This window comes from Hypomesus nipponensis, chromosome 6, assembly GCF_054491055.1.
Source record: "Hypomesus nipponensis isolate SF chromosome 6, ASM5449105v1, whole genome shotgun sequence".
Lineage (NCBI taxonomy): Eukaryota > Metazoa > Chordata > Actinopteri > Osmeriformes > Osmeridae > Hypomesus > Hypomesus nipponensis.
The window spans coordinates 9,688,276-9,709,250 of record NC_140366.1 but is presented as its reverse complement, the minus strand read 5'-3'; the positions used below and the strand labels follow the sequence as shown (position 1 = coordinate 9,709,250).

The following is a 20,975-nucleotide window of genomic DNA, read 5'->3' as shown; positions in this document are numbered from 1 at the left end:
CAGATGAACATCACACCAGATGAACATCACACCAGATGAACATTACACCAGATGAACATCACACCAGATGAACATCACACCAGATGAACATCACACCAGATGAACATCACACCAGATGAACATTACACCAGATGGTTGGACATCCCTCTGGAAAGATCCAGTGGGACGTAGAACATTGTGCCACATACATGTGTGATATGTGTTTTGGCGACCACCTTGTGTGACACCATTTATTGAGCCATCGTTCAATCCCCATCCCACCACCGAGGGGCAGTCTTTCCACTCATGCACACACCCACTCACAAAGACCCCTCCCCCCCTCCACTGACCTGTCAGCACAGCGGCCGTCCTGACGTACTCATCCTCCGGCTCCTCCCCCCGGCCCCTCTCCGACCCCAGGCCGCGGCCCCCGGCGCTCTCCAGCCCGCGGCTCAGGTCGTAGTCGTGGTCCCACTCCAGCGGGATGGAGTCCACGCTGGCGGGCGTGTCGCGGCCCGAGCGGTAAGCCCTCGGGGCCATGTCCCCGCCGGAGGCCGAGCGACTGCCGGGTCGGGGCAGAGAGGCCGAGTCCGCCCACTGGAGGTCCTCGTCCATGTCCAGCTCTCGGTCGGAGCAGTCCAGCTCGTCGTCAGCGAGCTGAGGGGGAATGTGTAGGAGGGGTGGAGGGAGAGAGAGAGAAAGTGGAGAAGGAAAAAGGAGAGAGAGAGAGACAGAGAGAGAGACAGAGAGAGAGACAGAGAGAGAGACAGAGAGAGAGACAGAGAGAGAGACAGAGAGAGAGACAGAGAGAGCGAGAGCGAGAGCGAGAGAGAGCTTATTTCTAAATGTACCAACGCTTGTGTTTATTCTACTCTACATTGTCGTCTCACCTTTCCTAGCAAAGTGTTATACTACGCGGGTTATATGCTATCCTTCTTATTCTGCGGGTCACAGTCATGTTGGTGGCTAACCACGACTTGACACCCGAGTGCTGAAGTGAATGTGTGTGCAGTACGCGTGTCCTTCCTCATGACTCACCGGGAGGCGCGTGAGCTTCTTGTAGTATCTGTCGACGCGTCCGAACACCTCCTGGTAGTACCTCTGCAGCTCCTCCAGCTCCTCCTCGATGACGGCAGCATCCAGGGGCTCGCTCTTCCCCAGCAGCGCCTCCCCCTGCCTGAACACCATCTCCAGCTTCCCCGTGTTCAGGGAGATCTCCTGCTGGAAGGCCTGGACACACACACACACACACGCCAAAGAGGTACAAGACCCGAGTTTAGTCTCTCAGAATATAATCAAATTAGTATAGCGATCCTATGCATTTGACCGGTTCCACACACATACTCATGGCTCAGTCTTACCCTGAGCTGCTTGATCTTGGCCTGGATGTCACACTCAGAGAAGTGCTCGATGTTGGTTAGCTGCAGGTCCATCTCTGTCAGCCACACCAGGATGCTGTCTCTGGCCGTCTCAAACTCCTCCCTCTGACCAATAAAGTGCTGTGGGAACAAGACCACCCGCTCAAAAGCATGCCCCCACGAGGCTTCGGACAGGGCTTTGGACATTTGGCGTATTTCCAAGCATACCTTGAGCCTGCGCAGGATGGAGGCCACCCTCCTCTGCAGGTTGTCCCAGCGGCGGTTCCCGTCGTGCACCATCTCGCGGAGGCGACAGGATGAATCGGTGCGGTTCTCGCGGGCCAGGCGTCGGTACTGCTTGTTAATGAGCTCCAGCTGGGTCAGACACTCCTGCACCTGCCTCTGGAACGCCTGGACACACACACGCGTCAAACATGGCCCGTGTTTTTGGGGTTGCTAGGAGTCCATATCGGTTCATGCTGCTTCAATGTTTCTCTCTCTCTGTTTAGTCTGGGATGTTTTTGTCCCCAAGGAGCGGCTGCATAAGCTACAGCTATTAGGAGTGTCACTAAATGTTCCTATCAGACTGTAGCGCGCCTGAATGTGCTGTGTGAACTACTGTGGTGAACCTGTTGTCTAGTTAAACACGTGCAGAGACAACACACACACCTCCTTCCTTTTCCCCCAAACACTCGTTCCTCAGCATACCTCAAACTTCTTGAGCTCTTCCTTGGCGATGGTGTAGAGAACGCCAGAAGAGTTGGGATGGGCGGCCGTCCTCTCTGAGGTCTTCAGCCACTCCTCGAACCTCGAGAAGTCCTCCAGAAACTTCTGCCACAACCTCCACGTTTCCTCAATTCTATGACCCGAGAGGAGCGATCAAGACGAAGAGAGAGAGAGAGCGAGAGAGAGCGAGAGAGAGAGGAGGACCGGTGGTTACCGCTTTTGAATAACCCAAACTGTTTCAAAGAGGGCATGCGTAATACTCCAGTATGTATGTGTGCGTGCATATGTGTGTGTGTGTGCATGTGTGTGCAGGCCCTACTTGAGCCTCCTCTCCATGGACATGGCGCAGATGTTCCTCCAGCGGCGGTCCAGGCCCCTGGTGGCCTGCTGGATGGAGTCGCACTCCGTCTCCGTGGAGCAGGCGTCACAGTCGTGCAGGAGCACCTCGCACAGGTTCAACACGGACGCCACGCCCGTGCTGTGCTTCTCTATGTCCCTCTGCAGGTCCTGGAGGGGGGACGTGAGTGTGGGGGGAGGGCAGGGTGAGTGTGCAACTCTGGCCCTCAGCAATGTGAAGTAGCTATACTGTAGTAAGTAGGTCATGGGGGGAGGGGGTCAGTCCTTCCCCCCCAGTCCAGATTTAGAACTCGTGTTTGGCAACGGGAAGCATAGCAGCCATTTAACACAGCTCATATCAACACTGTACCTTGAGAGAGAGTGTGTGTGTGCTGTCCCCCCTCCCTCCAGCCCAGCATATTGAGGTGTGTGTTTCTCCTCGGGAGGGGGGGGGGGGGGGCTGGGTTGATCCTGGTTCCTCCTACCTGCTGCTGGTTGAGCTTCCTCTGGATCTCCTGGGCGTCGCACGTGTCGTAGACCAGGGGTCTGGAGAGCTCCGTCTCGATGTGGGCCAGCCAGGAGCGCAGGCTGCTCATGTTCTTGTCCAGCTGCTGCACGGCAACCAGGGTCTCCCTCAGCTTCTTCACCCTGGCGAGAGAGCGAGGGAGAGAAAAGAGTGAAACAAGGGAGGAAAAAAAGGGTGACAGACCGGTGAGAGAAAGAGATGGAAAGAGAAAGAGGATGGAGGGGGGAGATATGGGGTGAGATGGAGAGGAAAAGGGAAAGAGGGGAAGGAAAGACAGGCGTCTCTTTCACCCTCTCAATAACGACCAGGGTTGAGAATGCAGACGGGGGCCATTCTTGACGGCATGCGCTAATCACGGTAAACAAGTGTGACCCGGAGATCCATTTAGTGCGTCTGTGTCACTTTAGGCACCCTGTGATTTTGTGAGACCCAGGACGCTCAACCACTGTGGGGCTGTCCTGTAGCTGTGCAGAAGCTCATAGAGTCTAAACATAGAGCCTTCCTCTGTGTGCAATGCTACAGTAAGAGTCTGTGTAACAACAGTTACACAGTTTGCTGGCTGCCACCACTGATACAAACACAGTATTCTCTGATAACATTGTACTTTTCTTTTACAGTGAAAGCTCTGCCCAGCTCCAGATAATACAATGCATCTCATGCCTAACACTGTGGGCCTCCTCCTATCCAATTTCCTGCCTTTGGAGCTCTCAAAATAAACAGGAGAAGCGATGAAGCGACCCGCTCTGTGACCTTGGGAAGAACTACAAAACAGCCAGTCCACTTTCTCACTCATCCCGCAGCTGCCAGTCTAATCCAGCGAATAACACGCACAACCACAACTCCAGCTCCTGTCCTCAGATCAGCTACTGCTACACAGCCCCTGTGTCAAAGCTCTATAAAGGCAAGTTTAAGAGTTGCCAGCAAATGCATTCAAATCAATAACATACAATAATCCCTGTGAGAATCTAAGAAAGCCCAGAATGGGCTGCCTGCCTGTTGATGTCGCAGTCACATTCCGGCAGGTCCGAGTCGTTGCCTGGGCAACCTGCCATGTCATCTGTCCCCAGATCCAGAACCATGGGGGCGCGGATTTTCCCAAATGATTCCCCAAAGAAACACGTTGTCTTTGCACAGCGTGGATTAAACTCCCTCTCCCTCTCTTGTCTGAGCAAGTGTTGCAGACGGGACTTTCTCCACCCCCTCTGGAGAAGGGTGTGTGTGCGTGTGTTTGGAGAGGGGGGGGGGGCACAAGTGTGATTTGACAACTGCTCTGGAAGGTTAAAAAAAGATTCTCAAAACAGTTGTGTGAGTGTGTGATTGAGTGTGTGTGTGTAAGCGTCTGAGAGTGACAAGTGCTGCTGTTCCTAAAAGAGGACGTCCAGTCAGAGGCATGTGCCTCAGAGCGGGCCCATGGCTGGAATGTCATACACAACGAGCATACGCAGCAAGGAATATGCACGGCTGCAGCAGCAGTGTGCTCAGGAGTTTGAGTACAGTACGCAATGATTAAAACAAATACAACTACAATATTGAATACAGTCAAATGCAAAACATGTCTGCAATGCGATTAAGTACCTTCCTCTTCTCCAGACCACAAAAATATCCTGGAAAATCCTCGACAAGTTTACACATGAATACAAAAACTGGGACTACTTGAGCTGCCGTGGAACTTTGAGTCAGTTTGCTCTTTGCTTTTCTCCGAATGAAAAGAGGGAATAGAGACAGACCCGAGAGGACAACAGTCTGCAGCTGTCTGCATGAGGTCACTCGCTGTCCTCCCTTCTCCTCCTCCGCCTCCTCCCCCCTCCATTCCAAGGGCAACAGCCGGGAAAAAGAGGAGGGGGGGTGCAGGCAGTGCAGTTGGGTCAGTGGGAGGAAAAGAATGGGAGGAAGAGAGAGACGAGCAAAACAAGAGAGGCAAGGGAACAGCCAAGACAGCCTTGTAACTTGAGTTCTATTTCTTCCCTACTAGATTCATGATCTGCTGACACGTAAGTGCACTCTGGGAAAATCTGTTCTCCAAAAAGGCTGGGGCAGAAAAACGACGGAAATGAATCAAATACCAAATGAGCCAAGTACCCAACAACCAGCTTCCCTGTTCATGTTTGGACATGCCTGGCCCTCAAAATCTCTCCACTAGGGGGTCGCACAACACCATGGGAAAAAAATACAACAAAAAAAACCACCAACCAACCAATTCTCCATCATCTATATTACCGGACTCCCCAGGCCTATGTATTCATGCTTGTGTGTGTGAGTATATGTGTGTGTGTGTGTGTGTGTGTGTGAGTATATGTATGTGTGTGCTCACCTGGCAGCGATGAGGTCCAGCAGGTGTTGCCAGCGCTCGCTGACCTTGCTGAGCTTGTGCTGGATCTCAGCAGCCTTGCTGTCGTGGCTGGCTCTGGACAGACGCTCCCCCATCACCTGCAGCTGCTGCTTGTTCTCCTGAGCCACGCCAATCTCCTCCTGGTAGTCCTGGAGGCCGGGGGACAGAGACAGAGAAAAAGGAGAGGGTGAGGCCAGGGGGAGGGGGATGGCAGTGTGGGGGAGGGGGACGCTAGGAGGGGGATGGTAGGAAGGGGGAGGGGTGTGCGCATGTGTGTGTGTATGTGCACAGCTGCTGAAACTGCCTCCGACAGGGAGGAGGGAAGAGAGAGTCAGCATTGGTCACCTGTCCTTTATAGAGATGCTGAGATCATGCGTGAGTACCGTGTGTGTGGTGTGTGTGTGTGTGTGTGTATGACTGCGAGTGTGGCCGTGCCGTGTGGTCACCTTGCGCAGCTTCTCGATCATCTCCTCGATGCTGATGTCTCCGTTCTGAGAGACCTTGCTCTCCATCTGGGTGAGCCACTCGCACAGCTCCTTGCTCTTGTCGTTGAACACGGCCCACTCATTCAGCTTCTCACTCACCTGCTGCCGGCGCACCGACAGCTGGGGGGGGACGACAAACACAGGGGTGGAAGAGATGTGGGGGCAGAGAGAGAGAGACGGAGAGAGAGGGGAAGAGAGAGAGTGAGAATGAGAGAGAGTGAGGGGAGAGAGAGAGAGAAAGTGAGAGTGAGAGAGGAAGGGGAGAGAGAGGGAGGGAGGGGGGAGAGGGGAAAAGACAGAAACAGAGGTTAACAGAGGGCTACATAGTGAGAAAAAACGGCCCATAAAAAGAGAGGGCACACTCACTTCAACTGCAATCCCAAAGTTGCTTCACAAGTCCCATGAGCCGTCTATTGTGGCTCACTGCAACAGGACTGTGCACATCCCACACACAACAACGCTGATGTTGCGTTAGTAGCGTTAGCGACAGACAGACCAACTAAAGAGTCGCCCGGTGAACTATATCAACCACGCAGAATCTGCTGTGACAGTGTCAAGGCTAGCCAGAATGAATCTAAATAGACGGTGCCCAAGTTAAGACAGCGAAGATAGCCAAGACAGCTAAAACAGACAAACAGCCCAATGTTTACTTTAGCTCACACTGTAGCTAGCTCAGTACAACGTGTCCCAGGCCAAGGCACAGAGGAGATGCCCTTTGTATCTGAGATAGCAGCGACACACACTCCCCAGCCAAGCAAGGGCTAGGAAACAGGAAATGTTGTAAGAATGCCTGGAGAGAGGAAACATACAATCCTACAGTAGGTGTGTTCGAATGTAGTATATACTTGCACACGTTCTTCTAAACATATACTCGCTGAGAACATGAGATGATGATATTTATAGGAATACCACCTCTTGTGGGTTATGTGCACTGCATTGGAGGTGTTGCAATTGCATTGTGTGTGTGTTTGTGTCGGTTGTTCTATGTATGTATGTATGTATGCATGTGTGTGTGTATGTGTAGGGGAGGAGTTTACCTGGTGGCAGATCTCCTCCCACTGGCGCTGCAGCAGATAGAGACGTTCCTGCAGGACGGTGATGTCATCTGGGCAGACCACACCCCCCAGAGAGTCCTTCAGCAAGAACAAGGAAGTGAGGTCATCGGTCCAGCCCTCAACGGTGCTTTCCAGCTCCTGCAATTCAGAGACACAAATGTGGTCAGAGAGAGCATTTACGCGCACGCAGCAAGTTCTCACCATATAAGCCAAACACAGCCTCGTTTCAGCTCTTACAACACAGGAAGTGAAAGAGTCACTTCAGAAATGCTTACAGAGGCTTGGAGCTACCTTCCTAAACTAAAGGATCTCATATATTCTCAACAAACAGAATACCAAAAGCTGTGATGCTATAGAAAGGGTTTAAATCCAGAGAAGCCAGGGTTGGACCAGGAGACGGCCTGGCCAGATATGCTTCTGTCCTCTCTGCCACAGTGAGCTACACTGTGTCCTGATGATGCGTGTTTGAGAAAGAGGATGTTTATTACGTAATGCATGCTCAGACACACACACACACACACACACACACACACCCCAGGTCTCTCTCTCTCTCTCCCCAGCTGATGCTAGGCAAACTTTGTGCTGCTATTCCAGCATCCCTCGCCCTCTAAGGAGCAGAGCACAAGTCATGCATGAAACATGATCTGTGTGTCTTGCTGTGTGCGTGTGTGTGTGTGTGGAGGAGCCCTGACCAAACAGAGCGTGCTCCCTGCGTGAGTCCACACCACACAGGATTATGATGAGCACAAATGAGATGCTGCAACTGCTAGATGGAGCCTCAACAGAACCTGACCAGCATCACTGCTGAATCAGAAGACTCTACACAGTCAGGGTCAGTCTGCACTTAGTTCACCTCAACAAAACAAAACCAATCGTATCCATCTTTCAGATTAACATAGGAGAGAGAAATGGGGGGGGGGGGGGGTGAGAGAGATAGCAACATAGAGAGAATGAAGAAATCGACAGTGTCCTCTCGTTGAGACGTGTCACTGTGGCGAGTCCTTCAGAGTGCGTTTGCATGTGTGCAAGGAAGAGGCAGAGGAAGAGCGAGAGAGAGAGAGAAAAAGAGAAAAGCGAGAGAGAGACAAAGAGAGCGAGGGAGAGAGCGATGCTGGGTTTCTCACCTTGCAGCGGACTTGTTCAGAGTGCAGCTCCTCGTGGTGGTCAGGCAGGGCCAGAGACAGCTTCCTCTTAAAGGCCCGGAGCTTCTCCAGCGACACGCCGATGCCCTTCTCACAGCGCTCCCAGTCCTGCACGCGCACGCAAACAAATATCAACACACATCGTTAACACACGCACACACACACACTGGTGCCTCTGCCCAGATTCAATGACACAGCAGAGGCTGTAAATTGTTACTGCTGCGGCAATGTTGGTGACAGGGAGAGCGAGAGAGGCTCTGAGTGTGAGAGAGAGCGAGAGAGGCTCTGAATATGAGAGAGAGAGTGAGAGAGGCTCTAAGTGTGAAGAGAACGAAAGAGAGAGAGTGCGAGAGAGCAAGAGAGAGAGCGAGAGAGAAAGAATATCCATGTCCTCCCAGCAATCAGACCACAATAACCTCTCAGTCACACACACACACACACATAAAGAAATATCCTTTGCCATGAAACTACCCAGCAACTGCAAAGCTAGACAGAATTAATCCACTAGCTCCACTAGACACAGAGCCAATAATGTCTTTTGAGAACTGTGTACAGGATTATGGTATTACCGGAAGCAGAATGAAAGTAAATGCAGGATTAAGGTCAGATTTGAAGAATGAAATAGCATTTCTCAATGATACCTGAAGAAGGAGCCAGACCCAGTGAGACAGCAGCACACACAGTTAGCAACAGTAGCTAGAATCCAGTCATCACACACAAGGAACAGACAGCAGGAGAGAGAGAAATAGAAAGAAATGGCAGGAGAATAGCAAATAAAGAGAGAGAGACAGCTGCGGAAAATAGCGCTAGAACAGATATTTTGCTAAAACCCGTAAATCTCGGTTGCTGCTGCTAGCTGCGTCACTCGTTCCTGTTTGCCTCTGTTGGATACAGCACTGCTTATGACCGACCGCACAGAGTGCCTGGAACCTGTGTGTGTGTACGTGTAGGTGTAAGTGCATGTGTGTATGTGTGTGTGAGTGCGTAAGTGCATGTGTGTGTATGAGTGCGTAAGTGCATGTGTGTGCGTGTGCAAGTGTTCGCTCACATCTTGTGGATGTTTCATCACCTCGTATGCCCTTGCTTGTGTGTGTACGCATGTGTGACTGTGCACTTTCTATAGTGTAGGTGCTCTATTCGGCCATCCATCTCTCTCATTTGCAGACTTGGTAGTAAGGTGCACTCTGAATCACATGAAATATGCAGCATGTTCAGCCTCACTGTCCTGCATATAAAACTAACCTCAGTGCTAATCAGGCACGAGATGGAATGTTAACTAGCATGCTCGGTCATTACATTATGCATCGTCAGATCTGCTGCAATGTGGTCATTGTCTGCTGCTAGTTAAACCACAATATCCGATCTGCACACATAGCAGTCGGACCTTGTTTATACATCTGTCTAAGCAAAGAATGGCAATTCAAATTCTGATCTGACATCATATGTAAAGCATTTAAGCTACACAAACTTGCTTCTAGTTGCTATTGCAAGTTTCCATAGATAACCTTCCATGACATGTTAGCTGAGAGAGATAAAGAGCAAGCTAAAGCTCATGTTGGAGAACTGCTAGTATTAACATAACCCATACAGCCCCTGGGGACACTGCAAACAACAGTGACAACAGCAAACCATTTAACCAGTGCTGTATGTATAGCCTTCTATAACAACCAGTCATGGTCACCGCATGTTAAGCCAGGGTTAACCACGTTTGCTTGAGATTCGGAGGTAAACAAACCTTTAGTAGGCAGAGCAGCTCCCTCTTCTGTTCGTCCAATCGGTGACTGGCGTGCCTCCAGCGTTCCTGCATGTCCGTCAGCTCGGTCTGCAGAGCTGACTCCGCCCTGGGATCCGCCCACAGCAACAGGCCCCGCCCCGCCTCCACGGCCAGGATGTATCTGCCCTGCTGCCTCTGGAGCACACGCTCCCTCAGCTGGGGGAAGGGGGGACACACAGGTTATCTGGGGTCAGAGGTCAACATTGGAATAGAGGGCAGGGAGAGAAAGAGCCAGAAAAGGCCATGGTGGGGATGAGGTCATGGAGGGGTGAATCAAACTGTGGAAACGTCTGGTAGAAAAAAAACGCAATGACAAAATGAAGGATTTTTCTAAAGGAGCTGTGAGGACTAGCTGCATGTGTGGGGCTGTCTCGCCGGAGGTCCTTCAGACTGTATGGGAGACCCACCTGGACCTGGTCCAGCATGGTCCTGGCCTGCTGCAGGGCCACCGGCTCCCCCGGCTGATGCACGTCCGGGTCGCGAGACACTTCCTGCAGCCAGCGCCGCAGCTTCTCAGCCATCTCCGTGTAGCGCTGCCATTGGCGGACCAAGCTGTCAATGATCCCCCTCCGCTGCTGGGCCCGCCTCACCACGCCTTGCCATTGGTTACCGAGCAGAGCCAGCTTCAGGCTGAAGTCATCTCTGCAGGGAGGAGGGACAATGAGTGCTTGTTTGTGTGTGTTTGTGTGTTCTCTTTGTGTGTGTGTGTGTGTGTGCGTGAGAGTAGATACAGAAAGTGAGAGAGGGATAAAGAAAGTGGTTAGCGGGTGTGTACGTGTTTACCTGTCATCCACCTGTCCCTGGTCCAGAAGGCGATGTCCATCACCTATGATTGAGTAGAGAATCTGCTGCCTGCTAAACATCTCTGCCTGGAACAGCTGTAAAGATACACACGGAGAGATAAACACACATCCACACCCACCCAAAGTAACATACACACACACACACACACACTCACACACTCACCTCATGTTCTCTCTGCTGCTCCAGCAGGCTGTGGTAGTTCCCAGAGATCTCAGCGGCCAGCTTCTGCTCCGTGTGAGACAGGAAGTCCATCCAGGCCTCACACTTCTGGAGGAAGCTCTGTTGCTGTAGCAACGCTGCCTGCTGCTTACTGGAGGACGGAAGAAACAGAAGAGAACGTGAGACCAACACCGTCTACTGTTTATGAATCAAGCCCTGATGTGTCCTGTTTATGAATCAAGCCCTGATGTGTCCTGTTTTGAAATCAAGCCCCTAATCAACTTTGTTTCCTCAGTATAGAAGGTGATTAACTTCATGACACAAGAAAGATGACCATTATTTTACCATGATATTGGTGAAAGCAAAGTGAAATAATGATGAAGTCAAGAGTTTGAGGAACAGCTAACTTCAAACTTCTTTTATCAGTTTGTGTGGGGCTACGGGTGTTTTGGACCAGGTGTGTGTGTGTGTGTGTGTGCGCAGGATCGTAGCGTTACCTGAACCTCTCCGCCAGGTGTGCAGAGTGAGTGGCCCAGGCCCTATTGAGGCTCTGCAGCTGCTTGATCTGCCGGTCGTTCAGGGGCAGCCTGTAGGCCAGCTCGTTAACACGCTCCAGATCTGGAGACTGGCTGCTCAGCCTCAACATCTGCACCTGGGAGGGAGGGAGGGAGGGGACACACAGGGACGGTCAGATGTTTAGCACAGGCTACTGTGGCGGAGGACACAGCTAGCAGAACATCTAAGGATTACATTAGCTATGCTACTGTTTGTTTACCGAAAAGAAGCTTTTCCAAAGAGACGGTTGTTTGGGTTATAAGGGGGGCTCGGTTAGGATTCTAAAGGTCACCCATGTTTACCTTCAGTTTCTCCATGCGCTCCAGGAGGATGGGGAGTTCAGGGGAACCCGGCGGGTCGGACTCCTTCAGAACCTGCTCGGCCTCCTGGGCCAGGAGGGTTAGAGAGTCCAGCTGCTGGGAGAAACCCTCACAGTCCTGGACTCCACTCTGCAGACACACATGAGAGGGCTATGAACAGACAGTAGCAGAGACTGTGTGTGTGTGTATGCTGTACATGCGTGTGTGCGTGATTGTGTGTGTGTGTGCTGTACGTGTGTGTCCAGCTCTCCTCTTACCTGCAGTGCTTCCTGCTGCCTGTGCAGGGCGTGCTCCAGCGTTGCTAGCCGATGTGTGAGTGCCAGGCGGTCTGATTGGAGGGCTGCCAAGGAGGAGGCGTCCACCTGGGTGCTCAGCTCCTCCCCCAGCCCCTGCAGCTGCTGCAGGGAGCGCTGGACAGACACCTGGCCTCCCAGCAACTCCTGCACAACACAAACACACACAGACGGCATGAAATGCAAGCGAAAGAGCATGCCCGCAGTGAGCCCACCCTCTCCCTGGGAGACTGCTGGGGTGTTCATCTGGGCTTGTCTTGTGCTCTGCTGTTCCCCTGTGAAAGGGCTTTTGTCTTGGAGGTCTTGGTGTGTATTCAGACAAACACAGAGGGTGGAGTTTGGCCCCCAGCTGGAAGGTTAGGGATGGTATAAATCAGATAAACTCCCTGGTCAGCACTATGTTAGTTGTTTTTCTCATGTCTGCCTTCTTAGACAGAGAGAGAGAGTGAGCGTGTGACTTTAGGCGATTCTGTACATACGAGATGACTTGAAACATCGGATAAACAGGAAAATACAAAGACGAATCAGAACACTCGTCGTGGAAAACCATATCAGACACTTCCGCCCCGCCAAACCGCTCATCCTGTCACACGACGCCTCCGTCTCCGCCTCACTCACGCTGCAGTCTCTGATCCAGGCGCTGCTCTCCTCCTCCGTGACGTCCCTGTCGGTGGCGCTCTTCAGCAGCCGGTCAGCCCTCTCCTCCTGCCTCTGCACGGCCGCCACGCTCTGACCGTACAGCTCCCCGTAGCGCTGCCACAGCCCCAGCAGGCCCCGGCCGCTCCGCAGCTGCTCTGAGATCTGCTCCAGCAGCCCGTTCCACCTGGGGCCAGATGGAGAGACCAGGGGTTAGGAGCTGGTCCACAATCAATTGGGGGACTAACAAACTTATGAGCCCTTTTTGGAGCTTTTTAGAAGGGAGAATGTGTCGGTAAGTCTGTGCTTGCTTGTTAGTCTCAGCTCTACAGCCCGTGTGTGGCCTACCTGATGTTGACGTCACGGAGGGCACCGTTGAGCGTGTCGGACACAGACGGGTGGCACTCGGTCAGGAGCTGGTGTGTGACGGAGCCAAACTTCCTCAGACTGCTCTCCTGTTTGTCCAACTCCTCTTGTAGGCTCTTAACCACAGTCACACACACAAATGGAATCCTCTTTTTAAAGAACAGAGGGCCAATAAACTCCCACCATTTACCTACAGCATCCGAAACTCTGTGTCGTGTTTTGGCTGTCTGTACCTCCAGGCTCTCCACCTGCGTCTGCACGGCCTCCAGGGAGCCCGTGAGCAGGCCGAGGTGGGAGACGGCGTAGCGGCCCTCCAGCACGTAGCGGTTGATCTCCTCCGCGGCCCGCCGGTACAGGGTCCACTGCTCCAGCACTGAGCGCAGGCTGACCTTCATCTGATTGATCTGTCAGAGGGGGAGGGGCTCACGGCTTCAATTATACTGTACGGACTGTAAAAATACAAGTCGATTGAGGTCTTCAAACCTCTATTTGTGAAGAAGGAGTCTGTTTAGTTCATGAATAAGCTTAAACACCAATGAGCTCGACCATGGGGCCATCTTAAACCCACCATCTTATCCAGGCTGGCCCACGACTGGTTTAGTTCTTTAAGGGTCTCCTTGACAACCGAGCAGGCCTCGCCCTTTTTGTCCTGGATGAGAGCGTTCCCTCGCTCCTCAGTCTTCTCTAGATCCTTCTCTTTCTCCTTCACCAACTCCTCCATCTCCTGAAGGGTGAAAAAAGACGGGGTGAAAAACATGGTTAAGAAGAGCACAGAGGTTAAAGCAAGGAGGTTTCATCGGGTATCGGGTGGGGGTGCCGTGTAGAAAACGACGGGATAACGTGTCCTTACTTGACAGTCTTTCAGTGCGTTCTGTACTGACGCTACATCCTCTATCCTGTGTCTCTTCTTCAACTTGTCCTCCTGCAGGGAGAGCCAGGTCCTCAGGGCCTGCACTCCATTCTCATGCTCCAACCAGCCCTCCAACAGACCCTCCAACGACTGGATCTGGGAAGGACACAGAAAAGCCTGTAAAAACCTGTGGTAAAAAAGGGAAGCATTTGTGGGTACTGTGTGAACACACTGTCCCCCTCCAGACCACTAGGAGGCGAGCTAGCCACCTTCTCTGTGATGAGTCCCTGCAGTATCTGCCAGCGTCTGTTCATGGCCCCCAGCTTCTCAGCAAAGTCGGTCTTGTCACTGCGCTTGCCCTCCACATCCTGACTGCTGATCTGCAGCACCGACTGGTTGACAAAGTCCACCGTCAGCTGCTTGCACGTCAGGTCAATCCGGAAACCCTGCAGGGACAGGGATGAAGGGAAGGAGACAGGGTTAGGATGGAGGGAAGGAGACAGGGGGAGGATGGAGGGAAGGAGACAGGGAGAGGATGGAGGGAAGGAGACAGGGGGAGGATGGGGGGAAGGATACAGGGGGAGGATGGATGAAAGGAGACAGGGAGAGGATGGAGGGAAGGAGACAGGAGGAGGATGGAGAGAAGGAGACAGGGGGATGATGGGGGGAAGGATACAGGGGGAGGATGGATGGATGAAAGGAGACGGGGAGAGGATGGATGGATGAAAGGAGACAGGGAGAGGATGGAGGGAAGGAGACAGGAGGAGGATGGAGGGAAGGAGACAGGGGGAGGATGGAGGGAAGGAGACAGGGGGAGGATGGAGGGAGAAAGGGAGGGATGAGAGGATGAGAAATATCACTAACATTATCTCTTTATTCTGTAGAGAGCCGTCCTCTCTACTGTGTAGGATGAGAGGCCCAGTTCTCACCTTGTACTTCTGAAGGTAGCTCTGGACTGCCTCCGAGCCTACAGCTCCCAGGATCCTTTGCTGGTCCTCCTTGATGACGTTCTCCATGAGCGAGATCCAGCTCATGAGCTCGGCGATGGCGTGGCGCGACGCGAGCTTCTCCATCTGCAACTGGAGGAAGGGACACCCACACAGCAGGCCCGTGTCATAGCTCGCAAAGCCAGATCGAACGAGTCATAAAGAGGAGACGAAGATGCATTGCTTTGAAACGACTTTGCTCCTGGGTTGCTGCTACTAGGTCCTCCCCCAGGGAACATGCGTGGAGCGGAACGCGGTGCCCTACCTGGTGCAGCTTCTCCTGGACCACAGGGATGCGCGTGAGCAGCTCGGCCCACTGGGTGTCCACCTGGGCCAGCGCTGACCTCAGCCCGGCCGTGTTCACTCTCTTCAGCCTCAGCAGCTGGTTCCCCGTGCTCAACACCGAGGAGCGCAGAGACGACTTGGCGTCCACCTCCTTGGAGAACTCCTGCGGCGCGGGCGGAGGGAGAAGAGAGATGGAGGATGAGCTGCGGTTCTGTTTGACATTGTCTAGAATGTAGGCCGCCTTCATTTTGTAATCATTGAATCATTCATTGTTATTGCGCCCCCTGCTAAGGGGAGGCACGCGGGCCAGGTGCATTGTGGGCCGTCACTCACCAGGAAGGCGTAGAGGTGGTCTCTGACTGTCTCTAGTTCCTGAGGTACGGTCACCGACTGGGTGGTCCAGAACTCCAGACGGTCCAGAGCCAACCGTAACCACTGGCTCAGCTCTGCTGACTCTCTCTGGTACCTGGGGGGTGCCATGACAAAGGGGGGGGGGGGTTGATTAGGTCTGGGACACCCTCAGAACAACCACTTGCATACCGCCTCAACATCCTACTACCCACCCTGCATCCATCTCCCCATAACTGAAAAATGTTCAAGTCCTAAACTCCTATAAGTCCTAAAGAATTTTGGTCCCCAAGAAGAGATATTCCACCTTGATGAATGGTACCCATGTCCATGAGACGTCCATGTACGTTTCTGACCCCCAACCCAGCTGCAACTCATTAGGAATCATTGCCCGATGCCCGTCTGTCCGCCTGCTCGCTTGCCCACCCGCCGGTCTGCCTGTTTGTCAGACTGACCTGCTCCAGTGTTTGAGGGTGGAGTCCAGGCGGTGCAGCTCCTTGTTGACCTTGGTGGTGGAGCAGAGCCAGTGCTCGCCCAGCTGGGTCAGCTGGTTCTCCAGGTCTGAGCAGCAGATGCCCAGAAGCAGGCGCTTGCCCTCCTCCAGGACCTGGTAGAGCTGCGGCTGGTGCTCCGTCAGGCTGGCCTTCAGCCGCTGAGGGAGGGAGGGAGGGAATGATAGAGAAAGGTGGAAGAGGTTAGAGTAGAGAAGTATTATCACGAAAAAACATGGCTGCCCAAACTTCGGCGTGCGTTTCATTCATGAATGTGTACGCAGGATGTGCGTATTCGTCTGCGTGTGTGTGTGTTTGTGTGTGTGCTGCACCTGGTAGAGAGCGATCCTTTCGCTGAGCCTGTCCTCAGACTCCTCCACCAGGCCCACCGTGGGGATGCTACACTCCACAGCCTCCAGCTGTCTGCACAGGCCCTGGTAGTCTTCCACCAGCCTGCTCCACGACTGGACACACAGGGGCACGACTCATTCACCGTTCATCACACGACACCACTTGTTCATCCGCTCTAATCTACCAATCCAGTGACATCAAATCCAGTTGTATAAAAGCCTGTTGAAACCATGGTTACTGTGAGAGAGACACCTGGAGCCTGGTAGCAGGCGTGTCCTCCATGTCGGCAGGCGTTAAAAGCTGTGGCCAAGTTTCAACAACTAAAATAGCCAAATGGATGGAGGCATTTATCCCTCTCTACCTCCCTTCCAACTTCCCCTCCCTCCCTCCCTCCCTCCCTCCCTCCCTCCCTCCCTCCCTCCCTCCCTCCCTCCCTCCCTCCCTCCCTCCCTCCCTCCCTCCCTCCCTCCCTCCCTCCCTCCCTCCCTCCCTCCCCTCCCTCCCTCCCTCCCTCCCTCCCTCCCTCCCTCCCTCCCTCCCTCCCTCCCTCCCTCCCTCACCTCCAGGATGCCCTCCAGCTCAACCCCCCTGCGATGGGCCTGCTTGAGGACAGAGTGGGCCTGGGCCAGGGTCTCCTCCAGGGCCTGGCTCTCCCTCTGCACCACCAGGCTGCTAACCTTGCTGTACAGAGTCTGGGTCAAGATCATGTGGCACTCCAGACCCTGGAAGAACTCCTGGGAGGAGAGATTACAGGACGGGGTGAAAAGGGACATAGATAAAAGCATACAAACCAACAAGGTTTAGTGACCAATCCACGTCGCCTTCCTCCTCACAATCTCTGCTCCGAGACTGCTCACCTTGTGCTTGTCCAGGAGTATCTGTACTTCGATGACGGAGCCCACCGTCATCTTCTGGTCGGCAGCCATCTTGTCTTGGGCCGTGTCGACCAGGTCGATGAGGTCGTGCAGGGCGCTCTCGTACTGGGCCTTCAGCACCAGGCTGTGGTTCAGACTGCTGCGTCTGGCGCCTACCATCAGAACCAGCTCCTCATACGCATCCTGAGGTGACAGAACAGTGATACACAACAAGAGTTTTGCGACATATTTATGTTCTAGTGCATTTTCATACTACAAGTACCAAGTACAAATACAGATATACAGTATAGTATTTTAGCGGTAGAATCACAGTCTAGGGGGGGGGATGTTGCCAGAGACTGAGAGATGAGAACAGACGGTAGAGGTGAGAGAAGGGTGAAGACGGGCAGTGTCGGAGGGCTGCTCACCTGCAGTTTGAGGAGCTCTTGGTTGGACACCTGGTCCGCCTGCAGCCCCTCTGCTCTGGCCCTAAGCTCCGAGACCCTCTGTTCAAACTCCCTCAGGCCATCCTCCACCTCGGACAGAGTCTGCACAGGCAGCGGCCACGCTTTAGAGCCGCATGCGGGTGTGTATGCGTGTGTAGTGTGTGAGCCTCTGTGTGTGTGTGTGTGACCCTACCTCTATCTGTTTGGAGGCAGGTCTGTCCACAACTCCAGCCATCCTCTGCAGCAGCTGGTGCTTGCTCTCGCCGAGGGCCGTGAACAGTATCCTCAGCTCCGCCTGGGGGAGGCAGCACAGACATGGAGCCACTCCCCACCTCGAAACACAACGCATTTCTTCTGTACACACACACACACGCGTCATACCTGGAAGGTGGAGTGCTCCTGCAGCCTGTCCCTCATGCAGTCACAGTGCTGCTCCAGGGTGGAGTCCAGCAGGCCCAGCCTCTCCTGAAGTCCGTCCAGGGTGTCCTCCATCAGGGCCTGCTCCTCCCCTCCACACAGCCGCCCTGCTACCCCGGCCACCAGGCCCCGGCACTGGCTCACCTCCCCGCTGACACCCCGCACTTCCTTCCCCAGACCCTGCACACACAGGACACACCCACATATGACAGGCCTGCACTGCAGTGAAATGGAAGGCCTTTGTTTTGCTCGGCCCGATAATGAGATGCGTCAGTGTGCGTGCGTGTGTTGCGGTGCGTGTTCCTCCGACCTCCATGTGACCCAGCTGTGTCTCTGTGTCCTCAGACAGCAGCACAGGGCCGGTCAGGACCTGGCTCTCCGCTCCGTCTAGCCAGGAGGAGGCCGCTGACACCGCCGCGTACAGCTCCTGCTGCACCGCCGCCCCGCCCGCCGCCGCCTCGCCCGCAACGCCCCCTGTCTGTGGAGACGGGGAACAGCAAGAGGGAGCAGCCATCATTCAAGGTGTTACATAGAGACCCTCTACTGCTGGGTTTTACTGAAGGGTCTACATGACGCTTCCAGTACATAGAAATCAGGGACCTAAAGAGGTGCATGGGAAATGAAGTACAAACATTTCACGAGCGGCCCCCGGCAGCTTGGGGTACTGTATAACTGTGTGATTTAGCCAGTACAATGCCCATTAGCTCAATGTAACTTCTTGCTGTAGCTGCGAGAATTCTATGTGTGGCTCTTGTGTTATAAAGTGCATGTGAAGGAGTGTGCGTCTATGCATGTGTGTGTGTGAGCTACCTCCTGTGCCAGTTTCTCCAGGGTCTGGCTGCAGCTCTCAAACAGGGCCCTGGGAGAGCTGGGGTCCTGAGCCACAACCTCCCCCCGGAACACCACCCCCGGACTGGACACACGTGACCTGTGAAGCCCCTGGGACCAGGAGACACGGGGAGGCAGAATGTCAGCCAGGTAGGGCTTATGATAGCTTGTTACAGAAAGATATATAAGCTCTTTTTTTTTTACATGCGTAGGAACATGTACAGACTGACAGTTGAACAGTTATTTGAGGCGTGGTGTTATACTGTAGGAGATCTGCACAGCATGAGAACCAGCCTAACACACAGGCCGATGGTTAAACAGATGGATTGGAGGCGTGGTGAAGGCGAGGGGGGGTCTGGAGCAGTGGGCGTACCGAGCTGAGCTGCTCCTGCTCCAGGGAGTTGAGGGAGAGCTGCAGCTTGGTGCTCTGGTCCCTGTTCAGGTTCTCCCACCTCTGCCTCAGCTGCTCCTGAGGGGACAGCACCTCCGGCTCCAGCAGCACTCCTGGGGCCCCGCCCTCGCTGGAAGGAGAGGAGGGTGGCCCGGAAGAGACAGAGAGACAGAGAGACAGAGAGAGACAGAGACAGAGACAGAGACAGAGACAGAGACAGAGAGAGAGAGAGAGAGAGAGAGAGAGAGAGACAGTATGAATAAGCATATGTCTTTGTGGGCGAGTGAGAGACAGACACGTGCGTGTCACCTGTGTGTCGGAGGATGTGAAACCCCACCTGTCTCCGTTGGGCGTGTTCAGGCCCAGGATGTCCTCCCCCACGCTGGCCACAGACCGCAGCAGTCTCCTCTGCTCGGCCAGCTGCTCCTCCAGCTCCTGCACAACAGCACACCACAGCTGTCATCCACACACACACCATGGCAGACCACGGCACCTACATTGGCTCTCTACAGTACACATCCTGCTAAATGCTGGAGCTAGCACATCCACAGGCATAGTGCAACACGTATAGGAAGCATACTCTATAGCATCTGCATGAGCTTTTAAGTCTGTAGTGTAAGTAAGTCAAATGAACACAGTGGTGAGAGTTTAAACATAGATACAGTAGACACAGACTATATTTAATATGGTAGTATTGTAGTCTATTCCATGATATGGTCTATGAGAGCTATTCGATGTCTGGTGTTGTGTACTGAAGGCTTCCTACCCTCTGTCTCTGCAGGTTGTCGAGGTGCTGCTGGGTGCGTGTGGAGCGCGCCTGGGACAACCAGTCCTGGAGGTTAGGACTCTGAGACAGGGACGAGTCTGGCTCGCTGTCCTCCTGCTCCTGCAGAGAGCCCTGGGACACACACACACACACAGAGGTCAGGGGTCAGGCGGACTGGAGATATGGTTGACAGGAGGGACGTCTCCTGTGACATGCCTCCACAGCAAGACTTCATTCGCTTCAGTGGTCTTTAATGCAGCAGAAAATCGCAGAGTCACTGCGGATGGGACAGCGGCTAAGCCGTCAGCGACGAGAGGCATGAGCTCAGAATGCTGCATGTCAACAGAGGGACACCTGGCTCTGTGCAGCTCTTTGTGTGTCAGGCTCTTTGTGCCAAGGACAGGCAGTTGTTGGCCGTTATGGGGGACAGTAGGCCTTTATGACAGAGGCCAAAGTGACCTTTGTGTTTGGACAAAACCACCATTGATGGGGGGCACACAGCACAATATAATACAACACACAAGCAAAAGAATCTGCAGCAAAACTAAAAAGGGAAAGTGAGAGAGAAGAGATGAGGGAAGGAGACAAGGAACAGGCAAGGACAGAGAAAGGAGTAGAGAGAACATCCAAAAGATGGGTCCAGCCAGTCAGTCCACCAGCCAGTCCACCAGGCCTGTACAGGTTGTGCTCCAGTACCTGGATGTCCACCTGCTTGTCCTGCAGCATCCTCTGCAGCTCCAGCAGGCTGTCCTTCAGGGAGTGCAGCTTGCAGGTCAGCTGCTCGGCCTCGCTGCGCGTGCCGGCCCGCCCCTCCAGGAGCAGGCTCTCGCTGTGCACAGACAGCTCCGACAGCGACACCACCTTCTGCTCGATCTCAAACAGCATGTTCTGGAAGGGCAGGAACACACGGGCCAAGTCAGGCACCATGACTGGGACAGGGGGACATGACCCGGACCAGCCTGACCACAACTTTTGGGAGGGATGACGATGAGGGTAAAATAATCCCAACTTGACCCCGAACATGGTCATACTGTTGCCATCAAAACCACATTACCAGTGGTCAGAGCTAGCAGTAACACACACAAAAACAGACTGGTTGTAAGCTAAATGGTATTACTA

At 53.6% G+C, this 20,975-nt stretch overlaps 1 protein-coding gene across 4 annotated transcripts in view; it reads right to left on the bottom strand.

The window, feature by feature from the left end:
• syne1a (spectrin repeat containing, nuclear envelope 1a) overlaps positions 1 to 20,975 on the bottom strand; it is a 104,783-nt gene that overhangs the window by 7,513 nt on the left and 76,295 nt on the right. The window contains exons 100-139 of one of the 4 annotated variants that reach the window (XM_084700846.1): positions 20,553 to 20,744; positions 19,857 to 19,988; positions 19,428 to 19,525; positions 19,073 to 19,220; positions 18,655 to 18,810; positions 18,182 to 18,328; positions 17,836 to 18,051; positions 17,648 to 17,749; positions 17,437 to 17,556; positions 17,012 to 17,212; positions 16,715 to 16,888; positions 16,136 to 16,267; positions 15,768 to 15,964; positions 15,298 to 15,430; positions 14,945 to 15,127; positions 14,623 to 14,772; positions 13,963 to 14,139; positions 13,694 to 13,849; positions 13,412 to 13,567; positions 13,077 to 13,247; positions 12,826 to 12,959; positions 12,460 to 12,664; positions 11,806 to 11,988; positions 11,531 to 11,677; positions 11,171 to 11,325; positions 10,677 to 10,824; positions 10,494 to 10,588; positions 10,067 to 10,352; positions 9,672 to 9,866; positions 7,919 to 8,044; positions 6,777 to 6,932; positions 5,701 to 5,859; positions 5,237 to 5,403; positions 2,885 to 3,047; positions 2,383 to 2,570; positions 2,046 to 2,196; positions 1,566 to 1,748; positions 1,341 to 1,478; positions 1,018 to 1,209; positions 330 to 636 (exon numbers count right to left, since the gene is read on the bottom strand). In XM_084700846.1, coding sequence (XP_084556972.1) covers positions 330 to 636; positions 1,018 to 1,209; positions 1,341 to 1,478; positions 1,566 to 1,748; positions 2,046 to 2,196; positions 2,383 to 2,570; positions 2,885 to 3,047; positions 5,237 to 5,403; positions 5,701 to 5,859; positions 6,777 to 6,932; positions 7,919 to 8,044; positions 9,672 to 9,866; positions 10,067 to 10,352; positions 10,494 to 10,588; positions 10,677 to 10,824; positions 11,171 to 11,325; positions 11,531 to 11,677; positions 11,806 to 11,988; positions 12,460 to 12,664; positions 12,826 to 12,959; positions 13,077 to 13,247; positions 13,412 to 13,567; positions 13,694 to 13,849; positions 13,963 to 14,139; positions 14,623 to 14,772; positions 14,945 to 15,127; positions 15,298 to 15,430; positions 15,768 to 15,964; positions 16,136 to 16,267; positions 16,715 to 16,888; positions 17,012 to 17,212; positions 17,437 to 17,556; positions 17,648 to 17,749; positions 17,836 to 18,051; positions 18,182 to 18,328; positions 18,655 to 18,810; positions 19,073 to 19,220; positions 19,428 to 19,525; positions 19,857 to 19,988; positions 20,553 to 20,744 — 6,619 coding nt within the window. Of the gene's footprint in view, positions 1 to 329; positions 637 to 1,017; positions 1,210 to 1,340; positions 1,479 to 1,565; positions 1,749 to 2,045; positions 2,197 to 2,382; positions 2,571 to 2,884; positions 3,048 to 3,918; positions 4,112 to 5,236; positions 5,404 to 5,700; positions 5,860 to 6,105; positions 6,169 to 6,776; positions 6,933 to 7,918; positions 8,045 to 9,671; positions 9,867 to 10,066; positions 10,353 to 10,493; positions 10,589 to 10,676; positions 10,825 to 11,170; positions 11,326 to 11,530; positions 11,678 to 11,805; positions 11,989 to 12,459; positions 12,665 to 12,825; positions 12,960 to 13,076; positions 13,248 to 13,411; positions 13,568 to 13,693; positions 13,850 to 13,962; positions 14,140 to 14,622; positions 14,773 to 14,944; positions 15,128 to 15,297; positions 15,431 to 15,767; positions 15,965 to 16,135; positions 16,268 to 16,714; positions 16,889 to 17,011; positions 17,213 to 17,436; positions 17,557 to 17,647; positions 17,750 to 17,835; positions 18,052 to 18,181; positions 18,350 to 18,654; positions 18,818 to 19,058; positions 19,221 to 19,427; positions 19,526 to 19,856; positions 19,989 to 20,552; positions 20,745 to 20,975 lie in introns of those variants that run through there. The other 3 variants (XM_084700845.1, XM_084700847.1, XM_084700848.1) reach the window with 3 other exon arrangements.